Here is a 27,896-nt window from a genome sequence, read left to right on the forward strand (position 1 = left end):
CTGGGAAGCTTGCCTTGGATTCATTCCACTAAATAATGCTATAACACATGCGAGTACCCTAGTGTTTTCTGTACTTAAAAGTAGTAAGTGTACGGGAATAAAATAACCGCTAAGGTTAGAAACTGACACTGGAGGAGCATGGCTTCTGGGTTTCAGAAGTATATTTGCCCAAATAACAGGGTGTTTCTATTCCCAGCATTATGGGGAAGAAAAAACTGTTTTTTGACTGCATGAAGCACCATGCAGGATCTTAGTTCCCCAACCAGGGATCGAACCCACACCTCCTGCAGTGGGAGCACAGACTCTTAACCACTGGACCATGAAGGAAGTCCTGAATATTCTTAGAGAAGTTGAAATAATTTTATATTCTCTTATTTAATTCTATAATTGCTACAAGTAACATTTTGCTGTGTTTATCACATAACCAGCCATTGCTCCCTCTATCCATCCATCTGTTGAGTTTTTGGGTGCATTTCGAAGTACTGCTGCTGCTGCCAAGTCACTTCAGTCGTGTCCGACTGTGCGACCCCATAGACGGCAGCCCACCAGGCTCCCCCGTCCCTGGGACTCTCCAGGCAAGAACACTGGAGTGGGTTGCCATTTCCTTCTCCAATGCATGAAAGTGAAAAGTCAAAGTGAAGTCGCTCAGTCGTGTCCAACTCTTTCGGACCCCATGGACTGCAGCCCACCAGGCTCCTCCATCCGCAGGATTCTCCAGGCAAGAGTGCTGGAGTTGGGTGCCATCGCCTTCTCCAGATTTTGAAGTACAGCTGCAGGCAGTGCACGCTCCTGAACACTACACATGCGTGTCATTAACTAGTGTGTTTGCCCTTTTTGGAGAGTCGGTAAGATTTGCGTACAGTGAAATGCAGAGACCTCAAGTTTACCACTGAAGTAACAAATGCTTGCACCTGTCAGTCCAGCCCCCGCCCCCAAGCCCTTCGAGATCACTTCCACCCTAAAAGCTCTCTCCTGCTGCTGCCCAGGCCATCTCCACCTCTGCTCACCAGAGGCGGCCCCTTGTCTGATTGCCTTCAGGTGTGATCTTCACCCTCCGTGCTGTCGCTGGGCTCCCCAAACGGGGCCTGCAGTTCAGGTAAGTGGTGGCCTCCCTTCACCATTTATCTTTCCTCAGCCCCTGCTGCTGTTCTGGAATTCGGATATTTCTCTCTGAGCTGGTATTGCCTTTTCTTCAGAAATGAGTCCTAAAAACACTCCAGGAATTACAGGTTTTCTCCCTTTTCATATATTTGACTCAAACCCAACTGTTCTTTTTGTGCATTTTTTCATTGAGAATCCTAAATCATCTTTCTGCACCAAATCCAAGTTCTCATGAATTACCCAAAAAAGAACAAAGAAATGGAGATCTCATGAATTGGATCATTGCAGCAAAGATCAAATCATTAAATTTGAAGATTTGATAGAAGTCATTCGATAGGTAGAAATCATTAAATTGGCAGGTACATCAAATGGGTAGACGAAATCCAGGGTGAGCTTAAACTGATGAATCATATTCAATTAAGAAAATAACACAAACACATTCAAAGAACTGGGCCTACCATTATGTTAAACAAGCCCAGCTGGATCAAAGGGCACCTTTACCTGGGTCTCCCAGGCCTTTAACTTTATTCCCTGGGGCTTGCTCTTCCCCGGCCCCTGGATGGAACATAGGGCAAGTCCCGGGCTTCCCCCGTCAGCAGATGATGTGTCCGGTCCAGTGTAACAAAATGACTAAAAGGTGTTTGGGATAGAAGCTGCCCCTTCCTCAGGCTGGGTGCGCTGCCAGCCTTGCCCCTGGCAGTGGAGGGAACAGCAAGTGCTTGACTGTGGCCTATTTCCCCACCTTGTACTGTCTTATTTGCAAAGAGGGGAGTGAGATGAGGAAAGTTCATGCTTTATCAGTATTGTGAACTGGCTTCTTCCTCTCGGAGCCTGGTGTGTGTTCAAAGCTGATGCTTGTGCTTCCGGTGCATTCTACTCGGTTTTGTTTTTTTGTTTTTTATTTTTTTATTTTTTTTACTTTACAATATTGTATTGGTTTTGCCGTACATTAACATGTTTTCAAAACTCTGGCTCTTGTCCCCCCAGCCCCGTTACCTTCCATCCTGCAGGCCCAACCTTCCATTCCCTTACTTGGATAATGCATTCTCTCTGGCTGGCCCCCTGTAACTTTCCTTTAGACTCCTGGTTCTCAGGGTCCTCTCCGCACACGCCCCCTCTGTTGATTCAAGGTTAAGCAGAATCACCCTCCCACCTCCCTCCATCCGTGGTGAGACTCCAGCAAATTCCACAGCTTCTAAAAATTGTCCTCGGATTTCTAGCTCTTTTGTGGGATAAGATCAGGCGGAAGTGTGAATTCACTGTGGGCTGCTTTGTCTTGCAGTCCTGCGTTCGTCCTGTTCCCCTCCTGGCATATGGCAAGTATTGCCTTGGGGTCTCAGCAGAAACTGAGATGAAAATAATCCCATTTTAACATCCTCGTTCACAAGATGTATGTTGTTGAAGACTTGCCTAAAGGTGAGATGGAATAGGGAATTTCATCATTTTTAATTCTCTGGGCTTAAGCACTGTTTTGACACGCAAGATTGTTTTTTGGCTTTCAGGTAATAGGTTTTCGTATATATTTAGGAAAAATATCATGAGCAAAAACAGCAGACTACCTAAAACTTGTTTTTATTTTGCAAACTCCCTTTGCAAAAGAGTGCTTTGTTCATTCAGTTACTAGTGAATGCCTGCTATGCACTAGGTCCCAGTCTAGACATAAAGGAGACAGTGGCAAGAGCTTATTTCTAGTGAAGATGAGACGGCCAATTGCAAAACAAAAACCAAGCTATGCTTGGGCCCCACCCTAGGCCAATTTAATCATAATCCCTGAGAGTAAGCTCAGTTTGTAAAAGCTCCTTGGGTTTTTGTGACATACAGCTAGGGTTGAGAACCTCTGGCATAGTCCTTCATGCCCTGGTTAAGAGTATAGGAGGCTAAAACAAAAATATCATAAGAACTTTAGAAAGATAAAAAAAATATGAAGGGAATAAATGCAACAGAAGAGTTGCAAGATTAAGTTAAGATCTCCCAAAAGAGGGAAAAAAGAAAAAAAGATTTTGTTCCAAGTTATGCTATAAGTAATAAAACTACTTTAAACCCAGATCTGTCTGCTGTTGAGTAAAGGAACAAACAGAGGCTCAGAGAAGGAACCTGCCGGGTCATAACGTAACTGGTGGCCAACCAGACCAGGGGTTGTTCCACCCTCACGTGACAGCCAAGGCCAGCTCTGCCGTTCCTCAGGCCCATGAGTCCCAGGCAGAAACGACACGACAGCACAGAAGAGGGGCACTGCCCAGAGCTGACACTGTTTGCTCACCAGTCTTCTCTGAGCCCTGAGTGCCCAGCATCAGTGCTCAGCCCAGACTCAGGCTCTGCTCCTGGTGTGGGTGGGAGACCACCCCTTAGATAGGACGTGTCTCGGAGAGATGACACAGTGGGTGCTCAGAGGAGAGGTCCCCACCCAACAGGTATTTACTAAGCATGTGCCACGTGCTATATTCTGTCTAGGGGCCAGGAGAGAGCAGGGGCCAAATATGTAGGAAATGCTGCCCTTAAGGGGCTTACATATTAGTGGGAAAGAGAAATAAAATACATTTGTAAAATTATATAGCATATTAAATTTAAGCCCACAATGAGCTATTACTACATGACCATCATAATGGCAAAATTTAAAAAACTGGCAACACCAGATATCAAGAAGGAAGCAGAGCAATTGGAACTCTCACATTTCATTGACAGGAATCTAAAATGGGACACTGTGTTAGTTCCAGGTGTGCAGCCTGATTCAATATTTGTACATTGGGAATGATCAGCACAGTCGAGTTAACATCTATCACCATACATAGTTACAGAATTTTTTTTCTTGTCACGGGAACTTTAAGGTCTACTCTTTGAGGAAATTTCAAGTATACAGTATTATTAACCACAGTCTCCATTGTTGTTCCGTCGCTCAGTCGTGTCTGACTCTGCTGGACTGTTGCACCCCAGGCTTCCCTGTCCTTCACTATCTTCAGGAGTTTGCTTGAGTCAGTGTTTGATGTCCATCCAGTCAGTGATGCCATCCAACCATCTCATCCTCTGCTGCCCCTTCTCCTGCCTTCAATAGTCACCACGCTGTACATTATATCCCCATGACTTTTATGTTTATTTTAACCATCCCTAACCTCTGGCTACCACCTATCTGCTCTGTTCTCAGTATCTGTGAATCTGTTTTTTTGTTTTATTTACTTGGTGTTTTTTTTCCTCCACACCTCATGGCTTGCAGGATTTTAGTTTCCTGACCAGGGATCAAAGCTGGGCCCTTAGCAGTGAGAGCGCAGAGTCCTTGCCACTGGACTGCCAGGGAATTCCCTTTATTTCCTTGCTTTTCATTAAAAAAAAAAAATGTTTATTTGGCTGCTTCCGGTCTCAGCTGTGGCATGCAGGATCTTCCTTGGGTCAGGAGAATCTTTCCTTGTGGTGCATAAGCTCTCTAGTTGTGGTGCGTGGGCGCAGTACTTGTGGCACATGGGCTTAGTGGCTCCTCGGCAAGTGGGATCTTAGTTCCCCTACCAGGGATTGAGCGTGTGTCCCCTGCGGTGCTAGGTGGATTCCTAACCACTGGACCACCAGGGAAGCCCCTTTCTTGCTTTTGGATTTCACACAGAAGTGAAATTATGGTCCATCCATGTTGTCAAAAATGACAAGATTTCCTTTCTTTTTTATGACTGAATAATGGAATATTTTCCATTTTTTGTGCGTATGTATAGATGCCATACTTTCTTTATCTGTATCTGTTGATGGACACTTAGGTGTATCCATATCTTGGCTACTGTAAACAGTGCTGCAGTGAGCGCTGTTGTTGTTTGGTCGTTCAGTCGTGTCCAACTCTGGGGCGACCCCATGGCCTGTAGCCCACCAGGATCCTCTATCCATGGGATTTCCCAGGCAAGAATAATGGAGTGGGTTGCCATTTCCTTCTCAGGGGATTTTCCCAACCCAGGGATTGAACCCGTGTCTCCTACTTGGCAAGCAGATTCTTTACCACCGAGCCCCCTGGGAAGCCTGCAGTGAACATAAGGGGTACTTTTATCTTTTCAAGATAGTGATTCTACTTTCTTTGGATAAATACTCAGAAGTGGAATTGCTGGATCATGTGATAGTTCTACTTTTTGTTTTTTGAGGAGCCTCCACGGTGTTTTCCATAGTTGTTGGGACCAATTTACTTTCCCACCAACAGTGCACAAGGCTTCTCTTTTTTTCACATCCTCACCAACACTTGTTAATTCTTGTCTTGAGAATAGCCGTTCTAACAGTTGTGAGCTGCCATCTCCATGGTTTTGATTTGCATTTCCCTGATGATTAGTGCGAAGAAGGCGATGGCACCCCACTCCAGTACTCCTGCCTGGGAAATCCCATGGACGGAGGAGCCTGGTAGGCTGCAGTCCATGGGGTCGCTGAGGGTCGGACATGACTGAGAGACTTCACTTTCACTTTTCACTTTCATGCATTGAAGAAGGAAATGGCAACCCACTCCAGTGTTCTTGCCTGGAGAATCCCAGGGACAGGGAGCCTGGTGGGTTGCCGTCTATGGGGTCACACAGAGTCGGACACGACTGAAGCGACTTAGCAGCAGCAGCAGATGATTAGTGATACAAGCACCTTATCATGTATGTGTTGGCCATCTGTACATCTTTTTTGGAAAAAAATGTCTACTCAGGTCCTCTGCCCATTTTTTTAATTGGATTGCTTGTTACTGTTGAGTCATAGGAATTATGTACATATTTTGGATAGAAACCCTTTATATCCAAAACACCTAAAATTTATTGTATAAATTTTCTCCTATTTGGTAGGTTTCTTTTCATTTTGTTGATGTACAGTGCTTTTAAGTTTGATATAGTTCCAGCTGTTTATTTTTGCTTCTGTCGACTTTGCTTTTGGTATCAATTCCAAAAAATCATTGCCACAGGGACTTCTCTGGCTGTCCTGCGGCTAAGACTCCATGTTTCCAGTGCAGAGGGCATGGACTCAGTCCCTGGTAGGGGAACTAAGATCCCACATGCCATGCAGCATAGCCGAAAAAGAAAATCATCACCAAAACTGATGTCAAGGACCTTACCATCTATGTTGTCTTCTAGGAGTTTTATGGTTTCAGGAATTACAGTCCAGTCTTTATTCTGAGTTGATTTTTGTGTCTGGTGTCATTCTTGTGCACGTGGCTGTCCAGTTGCCCCAGGAAGACTGTCCTTTGTCCACTGTGTATTCTTGGTTTCTTTGTAGGTAAGTTGACTAGATAAGTAAGCATTGGTTTATTTCTGGGCTATTTTGTTCCATTGATTTATGTGATACTATTTTATTATAGCTTTGTAATGTAGTTTGAAATCAAGGAGTGTGATGCGTCCCATTTTCTTTTTCAAATTGCTTTGGCTATTCATAGTCTTTTGTTCTATTTCTGTGAAAAAGGCCATGGTAGTTTTAATAGGGCTTGCATGGAGTCTGTAGATTGCTTTGGGTAGTATACACATTTTAACAGTATTAACTCTCCCAGTCCTAATGAGCACAGCATGTCTTTCCATTTATTGGGTCTTCAGTTTCCTTCATTAGTGTCTTCTAATTTTCAGGGTACAGGTCTTTCACCTCCTTAAATTTAACGCCAATGTAATTCATCCTTTTTGATGCAAGTTTAAATGGAACTGTTTTCTTATTCTTAATTTCTCTTTCTGATAATTCATTTTAGTATATTAGAAATGCAGCAGATTTTTATATATTGATTTTGTATCCTGCAACTTTACTGAATTTGTTTATTTTTTCTAACAGTTTTTTGGTGGCATCTTTAGTATTTTGTATGTATAATACCATGTCATCTCCAAAGAGTGACAGTTTTACTTTTTTCTTTGTGATTTGAATAGCTTTCATTTATTTTTATTGCATAATCTCTGGCTAGGACTTCCAATACTATGTTGAATAAATGCAGTGAGAGTGGGAATGTGCTTGTCTTGTTCCTGATTTTAGAGGAAAAGTTTTCAGCTTTGAGTATTATGTTAGCTAAGGGCTAGTCATATATGATCTTTATTACACTGAGGTATGGTCCCTCTGTACCCACTTGGTTGAGATTTTTATCATCAATGGATGTTGAATTGCAACTTACTGAAATACATCAAAAAGATAAAATTAAAAAGAAAAATGGATGGATGGACAGATAGTAATGAACTAAGTGTTAGATGTAGAATGTACCTGGTGAGAATATGGGAGGTCATTGAACAGTTATTTCAGGTGTTCTATTTGCTTGAAATTTTTCATCATAAAATGGTTAGAAAAACATATATTAGAAGGTGATAACTGCTCTGGGGAAAATTAAGCAAGTACTAGGAGGGAGGATAGTCACTGGGGTGGGAACTGCAATATTCAGTAAGATCATTCAGGAAGGCTTCCCTTGAGGAAACCTTGGAAATGAGCGCTCCAGGCAGAGACCAGTAAGTGCAGAAATGTCCTGGGGGATTCCCAGAATTGTGATAGAAGGCCGCCAGTGCAGTTGAGGCCAAGAGGGCAAGAGTGAGGTAGATAAACCTAGAGAAGCAACAGGGAGGAAGATCCTACAGGCCTCACGGGCTAACTGTTCAGCCTTTGATTTTTAACGATTGGGGTGTAGGAATAACCTGATCCAACAACTGTGTGCCCATGATGATTCTTGTCATTGTAGTGGGACCAGTCTCAAGTGGGCAAGGCCAAAGCAAGGAGACCAGGGAGGAAACATGGAAGAAGACAGGCAAGAGGTGATGATGGCTCTGACTTGAGTGGCAGGAGTGGAAGCGGAAAGAAGTGGTAAGATTCTGGAGCTACTCTGAATGTAGAACTACAAGGTTGTGGGCATAGATAGGATGAGGAAGTGTGGGAAAGAAAGGAGTCAAAGATGACAGATGGAGTCAGGGAAGATCACAATTAGAGTCTATTTTGGGGAAGATGATGGGTTCATCTTGAGTAGGTCAAGTCTGAGATGTCTGCTAGACTTCCATCTAGAGACATAACACATGCCAGGCCTTTGGATTCAGGGAAGATGCAGAGACAAGCAGTGAGGAGAGTGACCAGAGGACTGGTGGAGGGGGTGTCAGCCTGCTGCTGACTGGCCAGGTAGGAGGAAGATGGAGCAGAGACCTTGGGATTTGAGAATGGGTTATCCCAAAGGCTTAGCCTGACAAAAGAAAGGTGTAGCCACTTCCTCAAGGCCATGGCCGACCTAATTCTTCCAGCTGCTCTTAATGGTTCTCATCACAATCTCCTGCAACTTTGTGTATGTGGGATGTGTCCACTTTGACACACAGCTCTAGATCAAGAGTCAGCAAACTACAGCCCTCAGGCCAAATTTGTCTGTTTTAGCAAATAAAACATTACTGGGACACAGCCATGGCCATTCAGATTGTTTAGGCCTGTTTCTGCACTCCAACAGAACCGCATGGCTTCCAGAGACCATACGGCCTGCAAAGTTGAAAATATCTGATGGCTGACCCTGTCTCTCCCTCTTTCACTACAGGAACATTCTGTTGTTCTGTTACACAGGATACTTAATGATTAGACATTCAGGTGCCTGCCCCCTTTTTTAGCCATTAGGAGAATGTTCCAACAAACACACCTAACTGTGTTTCTTTGGGCTCACGTGTACATCTGGACTGCAGGATATGAGCATCTTCAGTGTGGGCAGATTTTGTCAAATTGCTCTCCAGTGAAGCGGAAATGATTTACACTTCTCATCAGCAGTGTAAAAGAGCTCTCATTTTCCTGTACTACCCTAAAACTTAGTATTGTATGTTTTTAGACTATAGTAGTTAGCAGTCTTTCATTGTTTGTAGATTCCTTTGGGTTTTCTGGCTATGGATGATAGTTTTGCTCCTTTCTTGTCTTGATGCTCTGGCTGGGCCCTCCAAGCAATATTACATTTTGTTCAATGATATGATTCAAAATTTTGTTCCTGTCTCTAAAGAGAATAATGCTTAACATTTACCATGGAGCATGGTGTTTTACCGTTAAGTGTAATATTTGACACAAGTTTGAGTTTTTTTATTTTTATGTTGGGAGAACTAGAAAACCATCTGGACTCATTTTTTGTATATGGCTACTTGGTTGTCTACTTCTTTTTAAATTGGTATTGGCAAACTATCTTTTTTCTAGAAAACTGTCCATTTATTCTAATTTTTTAATGTATTGGTATAAAGTTTATAATCTTATTTTGTCATTTCTGCTGTTATATCCCTTTTGTACATTTTGTTAGTTGCTCAGTTGTGTCCGACTCTTTTCGACCTCATGGTCTGTCCATGGAATTCTCCAGGCAAGAATACTGGAGTGGGTTGCCATTCCCTTCTCCAGGGGATCATCCCAACCCAGGGATCGACCCTGGGTTTCCTGCATCGCAGGCAGATTCTTTACCGTCTGAACTACTGGGAGGCCCTTTTGCACATTATTTTATTGGTCTTTTGAAGGATCCAGCTTTGTTTTGTGGCCCATATTAGTGTTTCTGTTTTCTATTTCTTCAATTTCTGCTCTTCATTATCTTCCACTTTCTTTGGGTTTACACTTACTGCATTCTAAAATTCTTTGACACTCTGCTCATAAATTTTCCGTATTTCTTTTTACCTAATATCACTAATAAAGATCTTTTAAATTCTGCTTTAGTTCCCCATACCCTCAACCTGGAGTTTTTATATGTATTCTCATTTTTATTTTGACCCAAGTAGTTTTCATTTCCATATGATTTCATCTTTAAGAGTTTTCTATAAGTGTTTTAAATATCTGAAGACCTAGAGTTTACTCTGCTCTTGTTTGTGGTCAGAGAACATGGTCTGTATAAAATTGATTATTTGATATCTATTGAGATTTGTCTTGGGGCCTAGTAATCAGGTCATTTTTTAAGATAAATGATTCCTGTGTGCCTGAAAGTAATATATTGGGTTCAAGTTTCTACCAGAATTATTAATAGTATTAAAATCTTCTGTATCCTTCTTCGACTGGTCTATCAGTTACTGAACAAGGTCTTAAATCGCCCACTGTGATGAAGGATATGGCCATATCTCTTTGTATCCTGTCACTTTTGCTTCATATTCTTTCAGCCTATTTTTTTCAACCTCTAACACACGTTTGGAATTGTTCTATCTCCTTAGAAAATTATTCTTTCCATCATTATGTGTTGACCCTCTTCATCACTAATAATGTCTTTAGTCTTAAGACTATACTTTCAGGGATCATTTCTATATTTCGTTACTTTCTATTTTAGTGTTTGGAAATACTATTTACCTTCTGAAGTGTTTGGAAATACATACTTGACTTTACAAAGCCAGGTAATTACTAATTATCTTTATCCTCCTCTTCTCAAATAAATGAAGCTTCTCAGAACACTTAAATTCTGACCACCCTCTCCAGTCCTACCTGTGATCATGTCCTGCTCCTTGCTCTGCTCTCCACAAACTGTCACCATTCATGTTCTATGGCAAGTGCTTGTTCAGATAGACTTCCATGCTTATCAGTTTAGTTACTTGCCATTTTTCTAATTTCTTCCCTTTAGAGTTCTGCAAATTCACTACAAAGTATTTAAAGTGAAGTCGCTCAGTCGTGTCCGACTCTTTGCGACCCCATGGACTGTAGCCTACCAGGCTCCTCTGTCCATGGGATTTTCCAGGCAACAGTACTGGAATGGATTGCCATTTCCTTCTCCAGCAGATCTTCCTGACCCAGGGATGGAACAAAGTGTTTAGATGAGATTTATTTTTATTTATTCTGTTCCGGATTTTAGGTGAGGCTCCTCATCTTTAATCAATTTTGGAAGTTGTTCAGGAATTGCCTCTCGCACATTCTCTTCTCTCCTGGAATGCTGACTGGACCCGAGTTCTCACTTTACCATTCCTGTCCCTTCCTCTTTTATATGTTCCATCTGGCTTGTTTTCTCCTCATTGCTTCTGCTCTTCCATCCAGTTCAGTGATTTTCTCTTCTGCTGTATCTAATAGGCTTTCTTGCCTCATCCTTTGAGAACTTGACTTTAATAGCGCTGTTTTTCAATTCTAGAAATTCCATGTAAAACTTTCAAGCTCCTTTGTAGTGTCTTGCTCCAAGTGTCTCATGTGTCAATCCCCCACCCCGACCACCTTTATCTTTCTCTAACCGAGAACGCCACAAAGCCAAGGCCGTGTGTTTTAGTGCTGTCATCCCCAGTGCCTCCTACCGTCCCAGGACGGAACAGGCTGTGAGCGCTGTCAGATGACACAGTGACGGTGGGGACAGCAGAAGGATGCTGTGCCGCAGCCCGGCCCCGCCCCTCCCGCCGGCGGAGCTCCGAGTCTGCTCCCCCAACCGCGTTGGCCTCGCAGGATTTGCAGCCTCCCCTCAGACCCGGTCTTAGGGAGACGGCGCCCCTCCGCGCCCGCCCCTGCGCAGGCTGTGACGTCACAGGACTGTGACGCGCCCTGGGAGCCCCCGCCCCTTCGCGGCGCGGGGCCGGGAATACAGGCTCTCTGCGCCGTGACGTCACGGGTCCGGGCGGGTAGATTTTGCGTCGGCCCAATGGGAGCGGCGCGCCGGCCTCCCCTTTAAGGAATGTTGTGACCTGACGTCACCCGGGCGAGTTACCTCCCCGAGCCGACGCCGCCGGGCTCAGCGCGAGCCCCGGAGCCCTTGTGCGCGAGGCGCGGAGCCCCCGGAGCCCCCGGACCGCAGCCACATCCCTGCGTCGCGCGCCCCGGAGGTCCGGCCTGCGCGCCCCGCCGGGCCGGCGCGATGCCCTCAGACCGGCCTTTCAAGCAGCGGCGAAGCTTTGGTGAGGCCCAGCGGGCGATCTGCGAGCGCGGGTTGGGGTGTGGGGGTTGGGGGTGTTGGCCGACAGACCCGACTGCCGCAGGTGACGTCAGCTCCGTGACGTCAGGCTCGGGCTGGACCCCCGGGCTGGGAAGCCGGCTCGGGCCTGGGCCGGGGCCTCTGCCTCCCATCTCTGTGTTGTGCCTGGGCCGCGGGGCCCGACGGCCCTCGGGGGCGGGAGCTTCGAGGAGGCGGGGCGGGGTCGGGGCCGCCCCTCGGGTACCCGCGGGGCGGAACCTCGGCCCGGCTTCATACCCGCCCGTTGTCCGTAGCCGACCGCTGTAAAGAGGTGCAGCAGATCCGCGAGCAGCACCCCAGCAAAATCCCGGTGAGTCCCTCCGCCCCCTCCCATCCCGGCCCGACCCAGGCCCCAACTCGGGCTTACGCGTCCCCCGTCCCACCCGGCTCCTAGGTGATAATCGAGCGCTACAAGGGTGAGAAGCAGCTGCCGGTCCTGGACAAGACCAAGTTCCTGGTCCCGGACCATGTCAACATGAGCGAGTTGGTCAAAATCATCCGGTGCGCGGGCAGCAGCTGTCAGAGGGGGGACTTGGGTTCTGCTGGGATCAGGCAGGGCGCTGGGTCTTTCGGCGAAGGAAGGGGTGGAGGTGGGGTATGGGACCGGGAGCTGGGTCCCTGTTCTGGGGAGGTTGGGAAAGGTCAAGGTCAAGGCTGGGGTCAGTGTCCAGTCAGAGGTAACTGCCTCTAGAAGGGCCTGGGATGGGTGTGAAATGGAGGATCAGGGTCATTTTGGGGAGGGGTTCAGGCTGCGCTCCCCAACATCCAGGCCCCTCACAGTGTGCTTGCCTCCCGCCCCCCTCAGGCGCCGCCTGCAGCTCAACCCCACTCAGGCCTTCTTCCTGCTGGTGAACCAGCACAGCATGGTGAGCGTGTCCACGCCCATCGCGGACATCTACGAGCAGGAGAAGGACGAGGATGGCTTCCTCTACATGGTCTACGCCTCCCAGGAAACCTTCGGCTTCTGAGCCAGCAGTAGGGGGGGGTTGGCTTGGGCATGGGGGGGCCCTGTCAGGCTCTGCCCAGGGAGCTCCTCACACCTGAACTGAGCTGCCTCTGCTCCTGCCCCTGGTGGGTGGGGCAGAGGTGCCACCTCCTAGCCAGGGGGTACTAACTGCACCTCCTCTGCCCCTGGGTGGATCCTGGCCCAGTCATGTTAGGGGGTTGCTCTTCTGGGTGCTGGCTGGGATTGGGGAGAGTGGGGAGCAGCCCCCAGCACCCCTGCTCTGTGTGGTTTGTCTTTTTTTTTTTAGGCCCCTGCCTGTCTGCCCATCTGCCCCTCCCTGACCTGTGGCGCTGCCCCTGCCTGGACCTGCCCACCCCTAAAGGACTGGCCCCGGGCTCACCTGGTCTTGATGTGGTGTATGGATCTGTGGTCACTGTCCCTCTGCAGAATAAAGATTGCTCAGGCCTGCCTGGCCCTCTGCCTCCAGCTGCTTGGGGACTGGGAAGGGCTGGGGGGTGGGGAGAGGACTGCCCCACACCATTTTTGGCTGGCCCGCACACAGACCTATGTTCTGTGGACTCAGCTCTCTCAGGAAACCCACACCTGTGTGTAGTGCCCCACGGCAGTATTATGGGTCATGCCCACCCCTTCCAAGAGTGCAGTGTGGTTCCAGGTAGATGTGTTTGTAACAAAAAACATTTATTAAGTAGCCACAACCTAACAAACCCTGCTCACCTGCTTCATCCCCTTTCCTGCTTGGGAGGGAGGGCTCCTTAGTATGCAGAGCCACAAAGTGGGCGATCCAAGGGGAGATGCTCCTGGTGACTTCCCCACGGACCTTGCTACTGGCCTTGGCTCCTCACTGGTAGTCGTCACCTTAGACTCAAGCCTCATCTGCCCTTGGTCTTGCCTACTGGCAACTCTGGTTAGAGGGCTTGGCCCAGCTGCTGGCCCTTTCACCCCAGAAGTCTGTGCAGCCTTGTGCCCAGCCAGGCCTACTTGAGCACAAGCATGGCCTCCGTGCCGTCCTTGGCGGTCAGGTAGAGGCCGTGTGTGAGGTAGTACTCGCGCCGCAGGAAGGCGTAGAAATAATCGGAGATGAGTAGGATCTAGGGGGAGAGAGAGGTTGTGAGAAGTTTCATGATACCTGCCCCTGAACCTTGGGTCACTGAGGGGCCAGGTAGGTGTTGGGGAGATGCTGCCCAAGGAACCCCCCCATCTCAGGGCATACACTTGAACCTGCAGGGTCTCACTGGCCCCTCAGAAGTTGCCCTACCTCCTCCACCATGGTCTTCCACCCCAAGCCCTGGCCTTAGCTCTACACTGGTGCCCTTCCATCTCACCTGGGTGCCCACTGGCCCTTTCACCCCAGCAGTGTCCCCTGTCAAACCTGCTTCTCCCACTGGGAACCTATATCCCCCATCTTCCATCCAGGTATTCAGGCCACAGAATCAGCAGACTCGTCTCTTCCCCACACCAAGCCCCCAAGCCTATTGGTTCTGTTTCTGTCTGTCCCCACAGATATCACCCCAGACAAAGCCACTGTCATACGAACAGCAGTAGTCTCCTCTCTGGGCTTCCTGACCTCAAACCTCCCACCTGCCCCACCCTAGCAGCAGAGGTTGCTTTTCAAAACACAAATCTGGTCATGCTACTTTCCAGCTTAAGGCCTTGTAAAGGCGCTCCATGGCTCTTCGGGTGAAGATCAAACTCTCTGGGGCCAAGGCCTTGCACCTGGCGTGTCTGCTTCAGCCTCTCCCGTGCTCCATCTCACCCAGCTCCAGCCACACTGGCTTCTTCCCTCCCAGTGCCAGATCTTTGCTGTTTCCTCTGCCTGAAATGTTCTCTTTCCCTTTCATCTTGTCAACACCTGCTTGCCCTTCAGGCTCAGAAAGGATCACTTCTTCAGGGAAGCCTCCCTCACACCCCAGATTGGGTCTTGAAACCATTCACTTCTATGGTAGCACAGACCCATCCAAATTGCAGTTCTGCCTTCATCTGTGGGACTGCCTGATGACCACAGCTCCTCCTCTGGCCTGGGCAGAGTCCAGAGTGATTCTGCCATCATGGTGTCTGTGCCTGGCTTGGTCTGTCTGTCCTCTCTCAGCCCCAGAACTGAGAGGGCCCTAGCAGCTCAGTCCACCACCTCCTCTCCCTGATGCCCTGAAGTGAACAGGGATTTGCCAAGGCCCCCGAACCCTGGACCTGCAGTCTTAACAATTCCATTCATCCTAAGCCCCCAGGACCTCTGCTGCCTGAAACAGGATGGATGTGGGGAGAGGGGCTCACCTCTGCAGACACCACCAGTTCTCACGCACTTAAAAGCTTTTCAGGCTATCCACACCAACCACCTCAACACAGATGGGGAGATGTAAGCCTGGAGCTGGAGGAGCACCTGGCTAGGGTCTAAAGGCAAGTCAGAGGTGGGCGGTGGAGCCTGGGGTCTCAGCCTCAGACCCCCCAGGCCCCTGTCCTGGAAAGCCTCCCTCACATGTGGGCAAGAAAGAGAGCACAGAGGGGTCTGGAGGAGGCCCTCGGAACCCACACCATCAATGGCCTCAGGACCACGACCTGCCATTCTGTCACCGCAGGAACTCATCTAGAAGGCTGATGGAACCCATCTTACAGACGAGGAAACTGAGGCACCAAGAGTTAGTTGGCCTAAGGCTGTACTGGGAGAGCTGGACTGGTGGTCATCACCCTGCAAGGCGATACATCTGGGGCCCAGTGTGTAAAAGGCCCAGAAGCCTGCCGCTGAGGCTGTCAGGGCAGAGGCCCTGAGGCCTTGTCTCATAACTGCCTGTGGGGCACAGTTACCACAGCAAGGGCGGTCCTCACCCCCAGCAGTTGCTTTCTCACCCAGGTCCAAGTGCCTGGGGAAGAGAGCCTGGAGCTGGTGGGGACTGATCCCTGAGCCAGGTCAGATGACGGCAGGTGCAGAGTCACAGTTCATAACAAAAGAACTCCAATGTCACACATAATCAACTGGCCAAATAGGAAGTCAAAATACTAGGTTATTAGTTTGAACCATATGAAACTGCCATTTATGCAGATCAAAAATGGTTGAGTATTAACAATTTGATATGATTCAACTTAATATAAACTGGAAGAAAAGAAAGAGTAGTAATTTAGAAGTACCAGAGCAAATAACTGTAAGACCTTAAGGAGCTATTCTTTTTCCTTATAAGCCTAAACTTTGTAAATTATATATTCAAGTTATGGTGATAAAAATTAAAATCCAATTAAAAACAATCAGTCAATAAATGACTGAATAAATAAATAAATGGAGAATTCTTTTTGGACCTTTCAAGAGAATTCCAAATAATATACATAGAGACTCTCCCCTTAGGAGGAGGAATTTAATTCTTGCTCACTCGCCACCCCCTGCCCCTGAGCTTAGGCTAGACTTCGTGACTCACTTCCAAAGAACAGGGAAAAGAGAAAATAGCAACTCCGCACTGGAGAAGCCTGGCAAACACTATCCTAACCAAATGAAGGGTAAACAGCACGAAGTGTGGCCAGTGTGTACTGCCTGAGCTTTCCAAAAACCTTAAATGTGGCCTCATGATGAGAAAAGCATCAGACAAACCCAGAGGGGACACTCTTCTGGGATACCTGGCCAGGATACCTCAAGACTGTCCGTGTCAAGGGAAATGAGGAAAGAGAGCATGAGCGGAGGACACAGGGGAGACGTGACTACTAATGCAGTGTGGTACCGGGCCTGATCCTGGGGGAAAACGAAGACATCAAGGGAAAACTGGGGAAATTCACATCAGATCTGGGGTTTGCTTCGTCGTAACAGACCAGGGTCAGTTTCTTGGTTTGGACAAACATACCACGGTACTGGGGCTTCTACCAGTGGCTTCTACCAGTGGCTCAGCAGTAAAGAACCTGCCTGCCAATGCCAGAGACATGGGTTTGATCCCTGGGTGGGGAAGATCCCCCGGAGGAGGGCATGGCAACCCACTCCAGTATTCTTGCCTAGAGAATCCCCACGGACAGAGGAGCCTGGTGGGCTCAGTGCATAGGGTTGCAAAGGGCTGGACAGGACTGAAGCAACTGAGCATGCACGCACTGTGGCACTATGTTAACATGGGAGACTAGGTGGGGGGCATATGGAAATTCTCTGCACTATAAAATTATTCCAACATTTACACATTTTAAAAAGCAATGTATTATTGTTATATGCAACAATATGAATGAGCCTCAAAAATATCTTGCTGAAAGAAGGCTTCAGGAAATGTACATGAAGATTTGTGTTTTACCATTAATAAAGGAAATTGAAGATGACTTGATGAAATGGAAAAATATCTCATGCTGTTGAACTAGAAGAATTAATATTGTTAAAATGGCATGCTACCCAAAACAATCTACAGATATAATGTGATCCCTTATCAAGTTACCCATGACATTTTTCACAGAACTAGAACAAATAATCCTAAAACTTATATGGAACCATGCAGGACCCAGAACTGCCAAAGCAATTTTGAGGAAAGAGAACAAAGCAGGAGGCATAACCGTCCCAGACTTCAGATAATACTACAAAAGCTACAGTAATCAAAGTGTCATGATACTATCACAAAAGAAGATATGGATCAACAGAAAAGAAAGCCGAGAAGTAAATCCACACACCTACAGTCAATTAATTTTCAACACAGGAGGTGAGAATATACAATGGGGAAAGACAACCTCTTCAGCAAGGGGTGTTGGGAAAGCTGGACAGCTGCATGAAGTCAGCAGGAAGAACACATCCTCCCACCATACACAAAAATAAACTCAAAACAGCTTCAAGACTTAAACATCAGACATGACACCATAAAACTGGAACACAGGCAACATTCTCTGACATAAATTGTGCCAGTGTTTTCTTAGGTCAGTCTCCCAAGGGAATAGAAATAAAAGCAAAGACAGACAAATGGGACCTGATCAAGCTTACAGGTTTCTGTACAGCAAAGGAAACCACAAACCAAATGAAGAGACAACCTACAGAATGGGAGAAAACATTTGCCAATGATGTGACTGACAACAGCTTAATTTCCAAAATATACAGCTTATACAGTTCAACAACAAAAAGCAATCCAACTGAAAAATGAACAGAAGGACCAAATAGACATTTCTCCAAAGACGACATACAGATGGCCAACAGGCACATGAAGAGATGCTCCACGTCGCTATTAGAGAAAAGAAAGTCAAAACTACCCTGAGATATCACCTCACACTGGTCAGAATGGCCACCACGAAGAAGTCCACAAATAACAAGTGTTCTGAAGAGGGTGTGGAGGAGAGAGAGCCCTCCTATACTGTTGGTGGGAACGGAAGTTGGTGCAGCCACTATGGAAAACAATATGGAGCTTCCTCAGAAAACTTAAAAACAGAGCTGCCGTATGATCCAGCAGTTGTGCTCCTGGGCACATATCCAGAAATAAAAACCATAATTCAAAAACTATACACGTCCACAGCAGCACCGTTCCCAACAGCCGAGACGTGGAAACCTAAATGCCATCGGTAGATGAACAGGTACAGAACACACACAGTCAACAGAGCGCTACTTGGCCAAAACAAAAAGAACTAAATGATGCCCGTTTGTAGCAACACGGATGGAACTAGAGGTCATTATACTAAATGAAGTAAGTCAGAAGACAAGTATCATGTATCATTTATATGTGGAATCTAAAATATGATAATATGGACTTATCTACAAAACAGAAACACACAGAGAGCAGACTTGCGCTGGCAAGAGGGTGGCGGGGAGGGGCTGGGTGGGAGTTTGCGGCCAGCAGAGGCAAACTGTTCCATACAGAATGGAATGACAAGGTTCTACTACACAGCACAGGGAGCTGCACTCGATATCCTGTGATAAGCCCAGTGGAAAAGAACATTAAGAAAGACAGGGACTTCTTTGGTGGTCCAGCAGCTGAGACTTCACACTTCCATTGCAGGGGCACGGGTTCAATCCCTGGTCAGGGAACTAAGATTCCGCATGCCACAGAGCAGCCAAGAAAAAAAAATGTATATATGTATAACTGAATCACTTTGCTGTACAGCAGAAATTAACACAATATTATAAATCAACTATATGTCAATATAAAGTTTTTTTTAAAGATTTGTGTTTTTCACTGTATGTAAATTTCACATAAGAAAAATATAAGTTTTGAGCTCTGGTTAACAATACACATGCTGAAATATTTGGCAGGAAATGTACTGATGTCTGTATTTCACTTTGAATACATTACAGAAATAAGATGGATTGAGAAATGGATCATTTGTGATCACCCAAGTATAAGAAAATGGTAATGCTGAGGTCCAGGTGGTAGATATACAGGTGTTCAAGGTTAAATCTTTCAACTTTGTTTGTATGTGTGAAACTTTTCATAATAAAGCAACAGGGGAGTGTGGTGTGAGGGACAGAGTCCTGCGTGTTGGCTTGGTTTTCTGGGATCGAAGTCCTGAGTGGGTGCCCTGCCTCTGCCCCCAGGGAGAGGGCATGTCGGGGACACACTGGCCTAGAGGCTCTGCGCTCTCTGAGGGAAGCCCCCAGCCGTCACAGGCTGGCTGAGAAAGCCTCGTTTGACCTCAAGGCTTTCCATGTGGGCTGAGGAGAAGGGATTTCCCTGAGGCCCTGGGATTCAGCTGACATCGTACCTGCAGACCCAGCGCCCCTTTGCCCCATCTGAGCAGGGCAAGTCGGGAGAGGAGCCTGGCCAAGTCGGCGGCTGTGTGAACCTGTGTGAGCCACTGCCCCCTCCCTCCCTGTGCAGCACTGTCCACGTCCGTACAATGAATGATAACTCTAGTTTATTCCTCACAGTCGTGGCCCCTGGTCCCTGCTCTGTCCCTCTGTGCTTCCAGAGACCTGAAGAGCAACCCATTCTTTTGGTTTTTTAAAATGTTTTAATGGCTTTAATGTGAAAACAAAAGTGAAAAATGTTTTTATGGAGTATGAAAACCTGGTTGTGGGGAGTTCCCTGGTGACCTAGCGGTGGCCTGAGTTTAACCCCTGGTCAGGAGAACTGAGATCCCACAAGCCAAGCAGCACGGCCACAAAAACCCCCAAAAACCGAGTTGCAGGATTTCCAGTTTATTACATGAAAGTGAGAATTACATGATGTAGGAACTGAATGCTTTATAAGGTAGTGAGTGGTTAGAACTGCAAAGGTCAGTGTCCGGGAGGAGAAAAGCACCAGTGCTGATAAATGCTGCCATTACAGTATTTTATTCTTATTAATAAGAATGCTGATAATACTCAGGCATTAATTTAAGCACTTCACTCATGTTAAAACAGTTACTTCTTGCAATAAACCTTCATTGTAGGTACATAATTATCCTATCTTAGAACAAAGAAACAAAAGGTTCTTCAAGTAACTTGACCAAAGTCGTACAACCAGCAAGTGTCAGAGGCAGGCTCCAAACCCAGACCGTCAGGCATCATACACCACATGCTGACCCACGCTGCTGGAGCCGCTCTGCTCTAATGGAGCAGCCTGTTAAAGCTGCCCTCAGCGACCACAGCTGAGCCCCTTGGCCTCACTTGCCATCAACCACCAGTTGCCACCAATTTCCCTCAGAATTCCAACTCAGCCCCCTCTTGCTTGAAGCCCTCCCTCATCCTCCTGGCCCCTTAGGGGTCACACACACACACACTCACTCAGACTCTCTCTCATACACACACACACACCATGAAAGCCTCTCACTTGCCCGCTCAGAAGCCTCCAGTGCTCCCCTCTCCCTGTGCTGCACCTGCGTGTCCCCGAAGCCCCAAACACAGCCAGGGCCACACCTTGGTGCTTCTGTGCAAGCCCCACCCCTGGGCTAAGATGATCTTTCTCCCAAAGGGCTCCTTCTCATCCCTGGAGAGGCAACGTCTCCATCTCCCACCCCCAGAGTCTTCCCCCAACCCCCACGCTTAGTTCCTTGATCCCTGAAGTGAAGTCACTTCCCATTGCCTCCCCCCTAAACAGGGTGGCATCTGCTCCAGCTGTGGGACCCCAGACCCAGCATGTGGTTGGCATCCTGCCCCCGTGAGGGCTCAGTCAGACCACATTCCTCTCACTGGCAGCTCTGGGTCATGATGAAGATACAGACAGACAGACAGAGAGACAGTCGTGCTGAGTGGCTTGTAGGATACTAGTTTCCTGACCAGGGATCAAATCCAGGCCCTGGCAGTGAAAGCACCGAGTCCTAACCACTGGACCACCAGGGATGTCCCAGAAGATGAAGATCTAATGGAGCAGCTGATAAAAGGCGGCCGAGGACAGAGTGGGTAGATCAGAAGTGGTATGAAACGGTCAGAACACGCTCCACCACAGGGTGGGAGTGAGGAGAGACCAGGAAACCAACTCCTGAGTCTCTGCCCTGGGCCGGGTCCTTTAACAATTAGCACATCAGTGGCTCAGCAGTTGGAGAACCTGCCTGCAATGCAGGAGACCCAGGGGATGCGGGTTCAATTCCTGGGTTGGGAAGATCCCCTGGAAGAGGAAATGGCAACCCACTCCAGTATTCTTGCTGGGAAATCCCATGGGCAGAGCAGCCTGGCGGGCTAGTCTATGGGGTTGCAAGAATCGGACACGACTGAGCAACTAATACACACTCAGGAACTGTCACAATACCCTGGGCAGGGCTTATAAGCCTCAGAGATGAGCAGACTCAGAGGTCAAGGGTCTTGCCCAGGATCACTAGGGAGTAAGTGACACGTTGGGGCTGCAGTGTCTATCCTGCCTGCCTGAGGCCCAAATGCTAGTCCATCCTGGCCCCCACAACCCTTCTCAGGGGTCTGCACCCACATATGCTGGGTCCTGCTGTGGCCCTGTGCTCACGCTTCATATCCACTAGGCCCAGAGCTGTGCTCCCAGTTCACAACTGTGTCACTGAGCCAAGGAGACAGTTTCTTGAGAAAAGACAAAACGAACATATGAGACATAAGAGTCAGCAATTAAGGCAGTACATCTAGAAGCCATGGGGCTCAGGATTGCAGTCATGGCCAACAGCCCTGGGCTGCAGTGTCCTGGAGAGGCAGGGAACCCCAGGCATGTCCCGGTTCCCCAGGTCTCATTGTGTTGGGGATGCTGACACCTGACAGCCACGACTGGGAGAACTCCCATGGCTGTCATCACTGACAATCACAGTGCCTCAGCCCCCACCCTTGCTGCCTGGGATCTAGGAAACGGGGATTTAATGGGGAGCAGGAAGGGCCAAGGGCAGACTTGTGGAGCTGGACAGGGCTTAGGTGTGACCAGGCAACTCAGGCCTGAATGGACAGGCGTGGGAAGAGATGGTGGAGAAGCGGCCCCACCCTCTAAAGTTCTAAAGATGCAAAACAGTAGGGAAATCACTGGATCTCAGCTTCAGGGTCGGGAAGGTCACAAAGGTAGACCATAGCTGGTTATGAAGGCAGTTATCATCTAGGCGGCACTTTCCAATTCATCCAAGTTTTCCCCACTCACTTCCATACTCTCCACTCACGACCCTGTTCCAGGCTGGGGACACTGAGGCTACCAGCTGCTCTTACCAGGTCTCAACAGCCCCCTCCCTGTGCTCCAGATTCCAGCTCACACTCCTGATCTCTTCCCTTCCTGGCAGAGGGAGGTTTTCAGAGCACAAGTCTGGTCTCAAGTGTCTTCACTTCAGACTGACAGCTCAGCCTGGTCCTCAGCATAACTTCTGGCTCTGACCACAGCTGTCTTGAAATGGCCTCATTCCCTATTAGGTGGCACGTGCTGGTCCTACAGAACTGCATTCCACACCAGCTCCCTCACGGGCTCTCACCCCTAGGCCTCACCTCTCAGAACCTGGTTTGAACCTGGCACGTCCTGCAGGACTCCACTTAGAGGCGGCGTCCTCGCAGAAGCGTCCTTAACCACCAGCTCTGAGCTCCCAGCACAGTCACCCTGCCCTGGCCCCGCCCATTTCCTTTTCTTTCTCTCCCACAGACAGCAGAGCTTCTGGGAAGCAGGGCTGTGTCTCACATTCCCCTAGCAGGGTGCCTGGCACCTAGTTAATATTTACAAATCAATCAACTAGACACGAAGTTATGTGACTTGCCCAGGGCCAGTGAGCTGGGCAGGGAGGGGGCTGGGAGGCACTGTGGAGTTCCTGTTGGCCTCGACACCCCTGTACTCAGTCCAGGCTTTTTCTGTCTCTCTGGTTGTGAGGGTAAGAGAGAGGGAAAGGGCCTGTGAAAGACAAGTCTGGGATGCTGAGTGTTAAGTCTGAGGATGGGAGGGACAAAAGAATGAGCTAAGATGTGGACAAAACGCTAGCAGCTGAGGAGAGAGAGCACCCACGCGCACACGGCTGGACAAGGATGAGGGCTCCCGCCTGGGCCACTGGCGCCTCACGTCAGGAGGAGCAGGCCTCCCAGCCAGGGCCATATACCACCACAAGAATGAACCTGGCAGTCCCCTGTCCATAAACACAGGCTCCACACCACTGGACCGCTGGTGACCTGCACAACCTGCCCCACATTTTTTCTCACTGGGGAAGGCAGATTCCCTTCCCCAGAAGGACACACAGGACTGAATGAGCTTCCACATGAGTGAACAAGGAAAGATCATGGAGAGGTTTCATTAAAAAGAAAAAAAAAAAGTCATACTTTCATCATGCTGCCAATAAACACGAGTGAGTAAAGTCGCTCAGTCGTGTCCGACTCTTTGCGACCCCATGGACAGTAGCCTACCAGGCTTCTCCGTCCATGGGATTTTCCAGGCAAGAGTACTGGAGTGGGTTGCCGTTTCCTTCTCCAACAATAAAACACACACACACAAATAAAACTCCTCCACGAGCAGACGAGGTCATGTCAACACACAGGGAAAGGTCCAGGAGGCTGGACAAGCATGTGATCCAGAAGATTAAAGGGATCACTTGGGCTTGCTCCCCAGTAAGAGCTCTTTCAACATGAGCCACTATTAATCATAACTCTAGGGGAAGATTTCCTTATGTTACCTGTTTTTAAGTTGAATTAGGGCAAGTGGGACACCTTACCTTCCTCTTAAAACAGCTAAATTTAAACATTCCTTTTTGTTTACACATAATCTGGCTCAGCGGTAAAGAATCCACCTGCCAATGCAGAAGACTCGGGTTTGATCCCTGGGTCAGGAAGATCCCATGGAGAAGGAAACAGCAACCCACTCCTGTATTCTTGCCTGGGAAATCCCATGGATAGAGGAGCCTGGTGGGCGACAGTCTGTGGGGTTGCAAAAGAGTCAAACACGACTGAAGCAACTAGACAACAAATCCTAGATGACAACATTTTCCTTCTGCTCGTCTCTGAATTGCAGAAAAAAAGGGTTTTTTTTTATTTTTTAAAAAAGAGAGAGAGAAAGATTGCTCTCTTTCCCTTGGTTTCTAGGTCTGAGTGCTTTCTTAGGGATTTGCTCTGGGTATTTGAAGAGCACCTTGCTCATCCTAGCTCCCATGTCAACACGTGTCAACATACAAATCCTCTCACCCTGCCCCACCAGAGGTGAGGTTATCACCTGTGACCCGGAGGTCACTTGCTGAAGGTCATACAGTGGCAGAGTGGGGGACCTCAGTCAATCTATCCAGCTAATCCCTCCTTCTCTCTGGCACGTGTACATGTAAGAACAGACACACCTCTTACGTACCTATGGATGGTTTCCCGTTGTCATTTCCTGGTTACTGACTCTCAGGCACAATTATAATCAGCAAATGTTCTGTGCCACAGGCTAAAAAATACTTCATGGTTCCGAGGAAAGGATGGGGCCTAAGTCACTGGTTTACCTGCTAGTATCATTAATAATTACTGATGATTTGTTCTATTATGAAACATGGAACTGACCAACTCAAACAGAGCAGGATTTAAAGTCTTCAGGCTGAGATGCGCTCTACATTCAGCTCCAGACTCAGCAATGGATTTTCACCTGCTGAAAATCCGTACTCATCTGGTTCCCACGACAGCTTTGCTCTGTCTTGCCCAGGGAGGGGAGAATAAAGACCAGGTGACTATCAGGCACTGCTGCAGGTAGAAGAGCTGGGAAGAGCAGGCTGAGGGACTGAGGACACCCTCCGAATGCCACACAGCTCACCAGAAGCACTAACTGTAGGTCAGACAGAGGCTGCACTGGCTAGGGCTGTGGACAACATGAAGGGGCTTCACCGGCCATTGAGACCAGGATCTGGCAAGAGCGGGACAGAGCTGCCACCCCTCGACCTTAGCCAGTGGGGGTGACCTGGCCCCCACTCCGCCCACCTCCCCTTCCTTCTGAGTCTGGAAGGCCCAGCCCCCACTCTTGTCCCCTAAGGCTTTCCCTGACCACTCAACAGGAAAGTTGATCTTGCTCTCTTTGGATTCCTACAGTGGTTATACTCTGCACATCTGGCCATTAATCACATGATGTTCTCCCTGGCTCTCTTTGGTTCAATCATCCCACAAACATCTGCTAAACAACTGCCCTGTGCCAAGCACTGACTGGGTAGCTGGGGACCCTGCAGTGGGTAGGAGGTGGATTTCTGCCTTCGTGAAGCTCACAGGCTGGCGGGAGAGGCAGAGGGAGAAGCAGGTAAATTATGTAGAGTTATAAACTGGGTAAGTGCTATGAAGGGAACACGCAGAATGCCAAGACAGAGACCGCGGGGCAGGGAAACCTCACAGAAGATCTCTCTGGGGAGGTGACCATTAACTGCTATGAACTTCTAAATGTCCATTTGCACTTTGCGGCTCCCAACAGGCTGGAGGGCAGGAGAGGCAGACCCTCACAACAAGGGGCGCTCTTGTAGCTCAGTTCATGCTCTGGGACAAGAATGTGACTCTAAGGACTGCCTTGGTGAGTAAGTGCCCCCTCTGATATGCCCCTTGAGTGATCCAGTGGCGGCAGCAACAACAAAACCCGGAGCCAGCAGTCCCAGGAAGCATTTGACCCAACAGACCTGTCTCTGGCTCAGAGCACAAAGCCCAGACCAAGGAGGTCGACGAAACAGGCATGCTGGATGCCTGAACAAACGGCCAGCTTCAAGACACCTGGCCCACTGCCAGGAGGCCTGGAGGCTGGCATGACCTGTCTGAAGGGCAACTTGGCAAAATCTGCCAAAACATACAATGCTTACGCCCTCTGACCCAGTAAATCCCATCACCTGGAATCTATCCTAGAAAATACTGGCATGTGTGCGCAAGAGGATGTGAGGAGATACGCAGGGTTCTTCCATTTATAACATCGAATCACCAGAAGCAACGTCAATGTCCATCAGTAGCGGCCTATTAGTCACATAAATCACAGGACATCCTGCCACAGAATGGGTTATCACGGAGCCGTAAAAAAAAAAAAAAAGTGATCTCAAGGTAAAATTATCAAGTGGAAAAACAGCCAGTTAAAGAACAGTACTCAGCGTGGGATGTCTTTACGTTTGCATGTGGACTTAGAGCTATAAGTCTCTTAACACACAGAGGAAGCTTGCAAAGACACACACCAAACTGATTCTAACAATCACATCTGCCACAGGACAAGAGGAGACGCAGGCTTTACTTTACATCTCATATGCTTCTATTTTGTCTTCTTTTCCCCGGCAGTAATGAATTCACTCATATGATTAAAAATGCATTTTAAAGATTTTTTTTTTTTTTTTAAGATAAAGTTCAATGCCAAGAGATCAACCTAGTGTTTCTCCATAGCTCAGCCTCTAACACTCTTCATCCAGCTGGCCTTGGTTCCTACCTCTAACCACTTCCTCCTTTTTCCAACAATTCAGTTTCTCCTGGCTTCGCGGCACCTGACGACTTGTAGACATTTCCCATAACATTTTCAGACACCGTTTTCTCATAAAGACAGCCACAGGACAGAAAGCTGTTATCTGGAAAGTTCCATGGATACTTCATGCCACTGCAACTGTATTCCTGACCCACAGTGACCTGACGACCTGACAACAAGCTGTGGACTATTTCAGTGGAGCTTGCCAAGCCCCCCAGAGGCCCAGGGCAGACCCCATGCCAGTCATCACTTTCAAAGGAAAAGGAAGGAGATTTTAGCAAGAGAGAAGAGCCAGAACAACTTTTTGAATTTCTTCAAGGTACTTCAAGAAATTTGCAGCCTGCAGATTTCTGTTTGTGTGGACAGAGGCAGGAGATGCTGAGTATCCACCAACAGTAACCTGCGTGTGTGACAGGCAGAACAGATTCCCTGGCTTGCTCCCACCCAGCCTACAGGGCTCTCCATCTCTCTTCCTGCTGTGCACAAACTAAGATAAATAGCCAGGCTGGACATGAGTTGTCCAAAAACATCCATGCAGGAAATACCAGACCCATCACTCATTGCAAGAGCCCTAACTCCCTTCTTCTTTCCCAGCAGCTAACCTTGGAGACAAAAAGTCTCCGTGGGGATTATTCACTGGCATCACTGGTCTCTCTAGCGAGCCGTGCTTCCCATTCGTCCATTATGCACAGGAAATGCCAGGCTGTGCCAATTGCAATTGAAATGGTGAACGGCACAAGTGATTCTCATAAGACCTTGACAATTAGGACACAGCTGATCTGAGGGAACACAGCATGGTGAACGAGGGACCCTCAGAGAAGTGTGCTAGGACAACCTGCAACAGAATCGCTGGAGAACTTGTTAAAAATACAAAATCCAAGGACTTCCTGGCAGTCCAGTGGCTAAGACTCCACGCTCCCAATCAATGCAAGGGGCCTAGGTGCGATCCCTGATCAGGGAACTAGATCCTGAGTGCCACAACTAAAGATCCTGGTGCAGCCAAATAGAGAGATATTTAAAAAAAAAACAAAATCCAATCAACACCTCTGGGAGTGGGATCAGGGAATCTGCTTTAAAAAAATCAAAGCCATGTAATTGTGACAGCTGTAGCATAAACACAGGACTTAAAAACACCTTAACAAGGAATCTGCATTTTTTTTTAACAAGCTTCCTGCAGTGACTCTGATGCAGAGAACCACTGCTCCATGGCCCCAAGGGAGAGGCTGTCTCCAGGTCGGAGTTCCATGCTGGTCCTTCTCATTCTAGGATGGCCTCTCGGCCTCCTCTCTGGCTAAACTACTTCTCTCCTAAGGACTCTGCCTTTGCTCCTGCTGCTCCAAAGTCCGCAGTCTCCCCTCCCCACCCTCACAAACCGCTC

General features: G+C 48.0%; 2 protein-coding genes across 4 annotated transcripts in view; one reads left to right on the forward strand and one right to left on the reverse strand.

The window, feature by feature from the left end:
* The first annotated feature begins 11,254 nt into the window (after positions 1-11,254).
* Positions 11,255-13,295, forward strand: MAP1LC3A (microtubule associated protein 1 light chain 3 alpha). Of its 2 annotated transcripts, XM_061437338.1 has the most exons (5): positions 11,255-11,819; positions 12,130-12,185; positions 12,270-12,376; positions 12,681-12,850; positions 13,129-13,295. In XM_061437338.1, exons 1-4 carry the CDS (start codon positions 11,780-11,782, stop codon positions 12,841-12,843), a joined length of 366 nt encoding a protein of 121 aa, XP_061293322.1. In that variant the 5' UTR covers positions 11,255-11,779; the 3' UTR covers positions 12,844-12,850; positions 13,129-13,295. The 2 variants fall into 2 exon arrangements, with proteins under 2 accessions (XP_061293322.1, XP_061293321.1); XM_061437337.1 differs by having other exon boundaries at positions 11,518-11,819; positions 12,681-13,295.
* Positions 13,296-13,499: 204 nt separating this feature from the next.
* PIGU (phosphatidylinositol glycan anchor biosynthesis class U) overlaps positions 13,500-27,896 on the reverse strand; it is a 90,599-nt gene continuing 76,202 nt past the window's right edge. For both annotated transcript variants that reach the window (XM_061437331.1, XM_061437332.1), the window contains one exon: positions 13,500-13,930. In XM_061437331.1, coding sequence (XP_061293315.1) covers positions 13,817-13,930 — 114 coding nt within the window. In that variant the 3' untranslated portion in view covers positions 13,500-13,816. The remainder of the gene's footprint in view (positions 13,931-27,896) is intronic.

The sequence above is a fragment of the Bos javanicus genome, chromosome 13, assembly GCF_032452875.1.
Source record: "Bos javanicus breed banteng chromosome 13, ARS-OSU_banteng_1.0, whole genome shotgun sequence".
Classification (NCBI taxonomy): domain Eukaryota; kingdom Metazoa; phylum Chordata; class Mammalia; order Artiodactyla; family Bovidae; genus Bos; species Bos javanicus.

Coding starts and splice junctions, on each gene's coding strand:
- MAP1LC3A (XM_061437338.1), top strand. CDS start 11,780: ATGCCCTCAGACCGGCCTTTCAAGCAGCGGCGAAGCTTTG. Junction 12,186..12,269: donor AGCACCCCAGCAAAATCCCG/GTGAGTCCCTCC, acceptor CCCGGCTCCTAG/GTGATAATCGAGCGCTACAA. Junction 12,377..12,680: donor GAGTTGGTCAAAATCATCCG/GTGCGCGGGCAG, acceptor CGCCCCCCTCAG/GCGCCGCCTGCAGCTCAACC.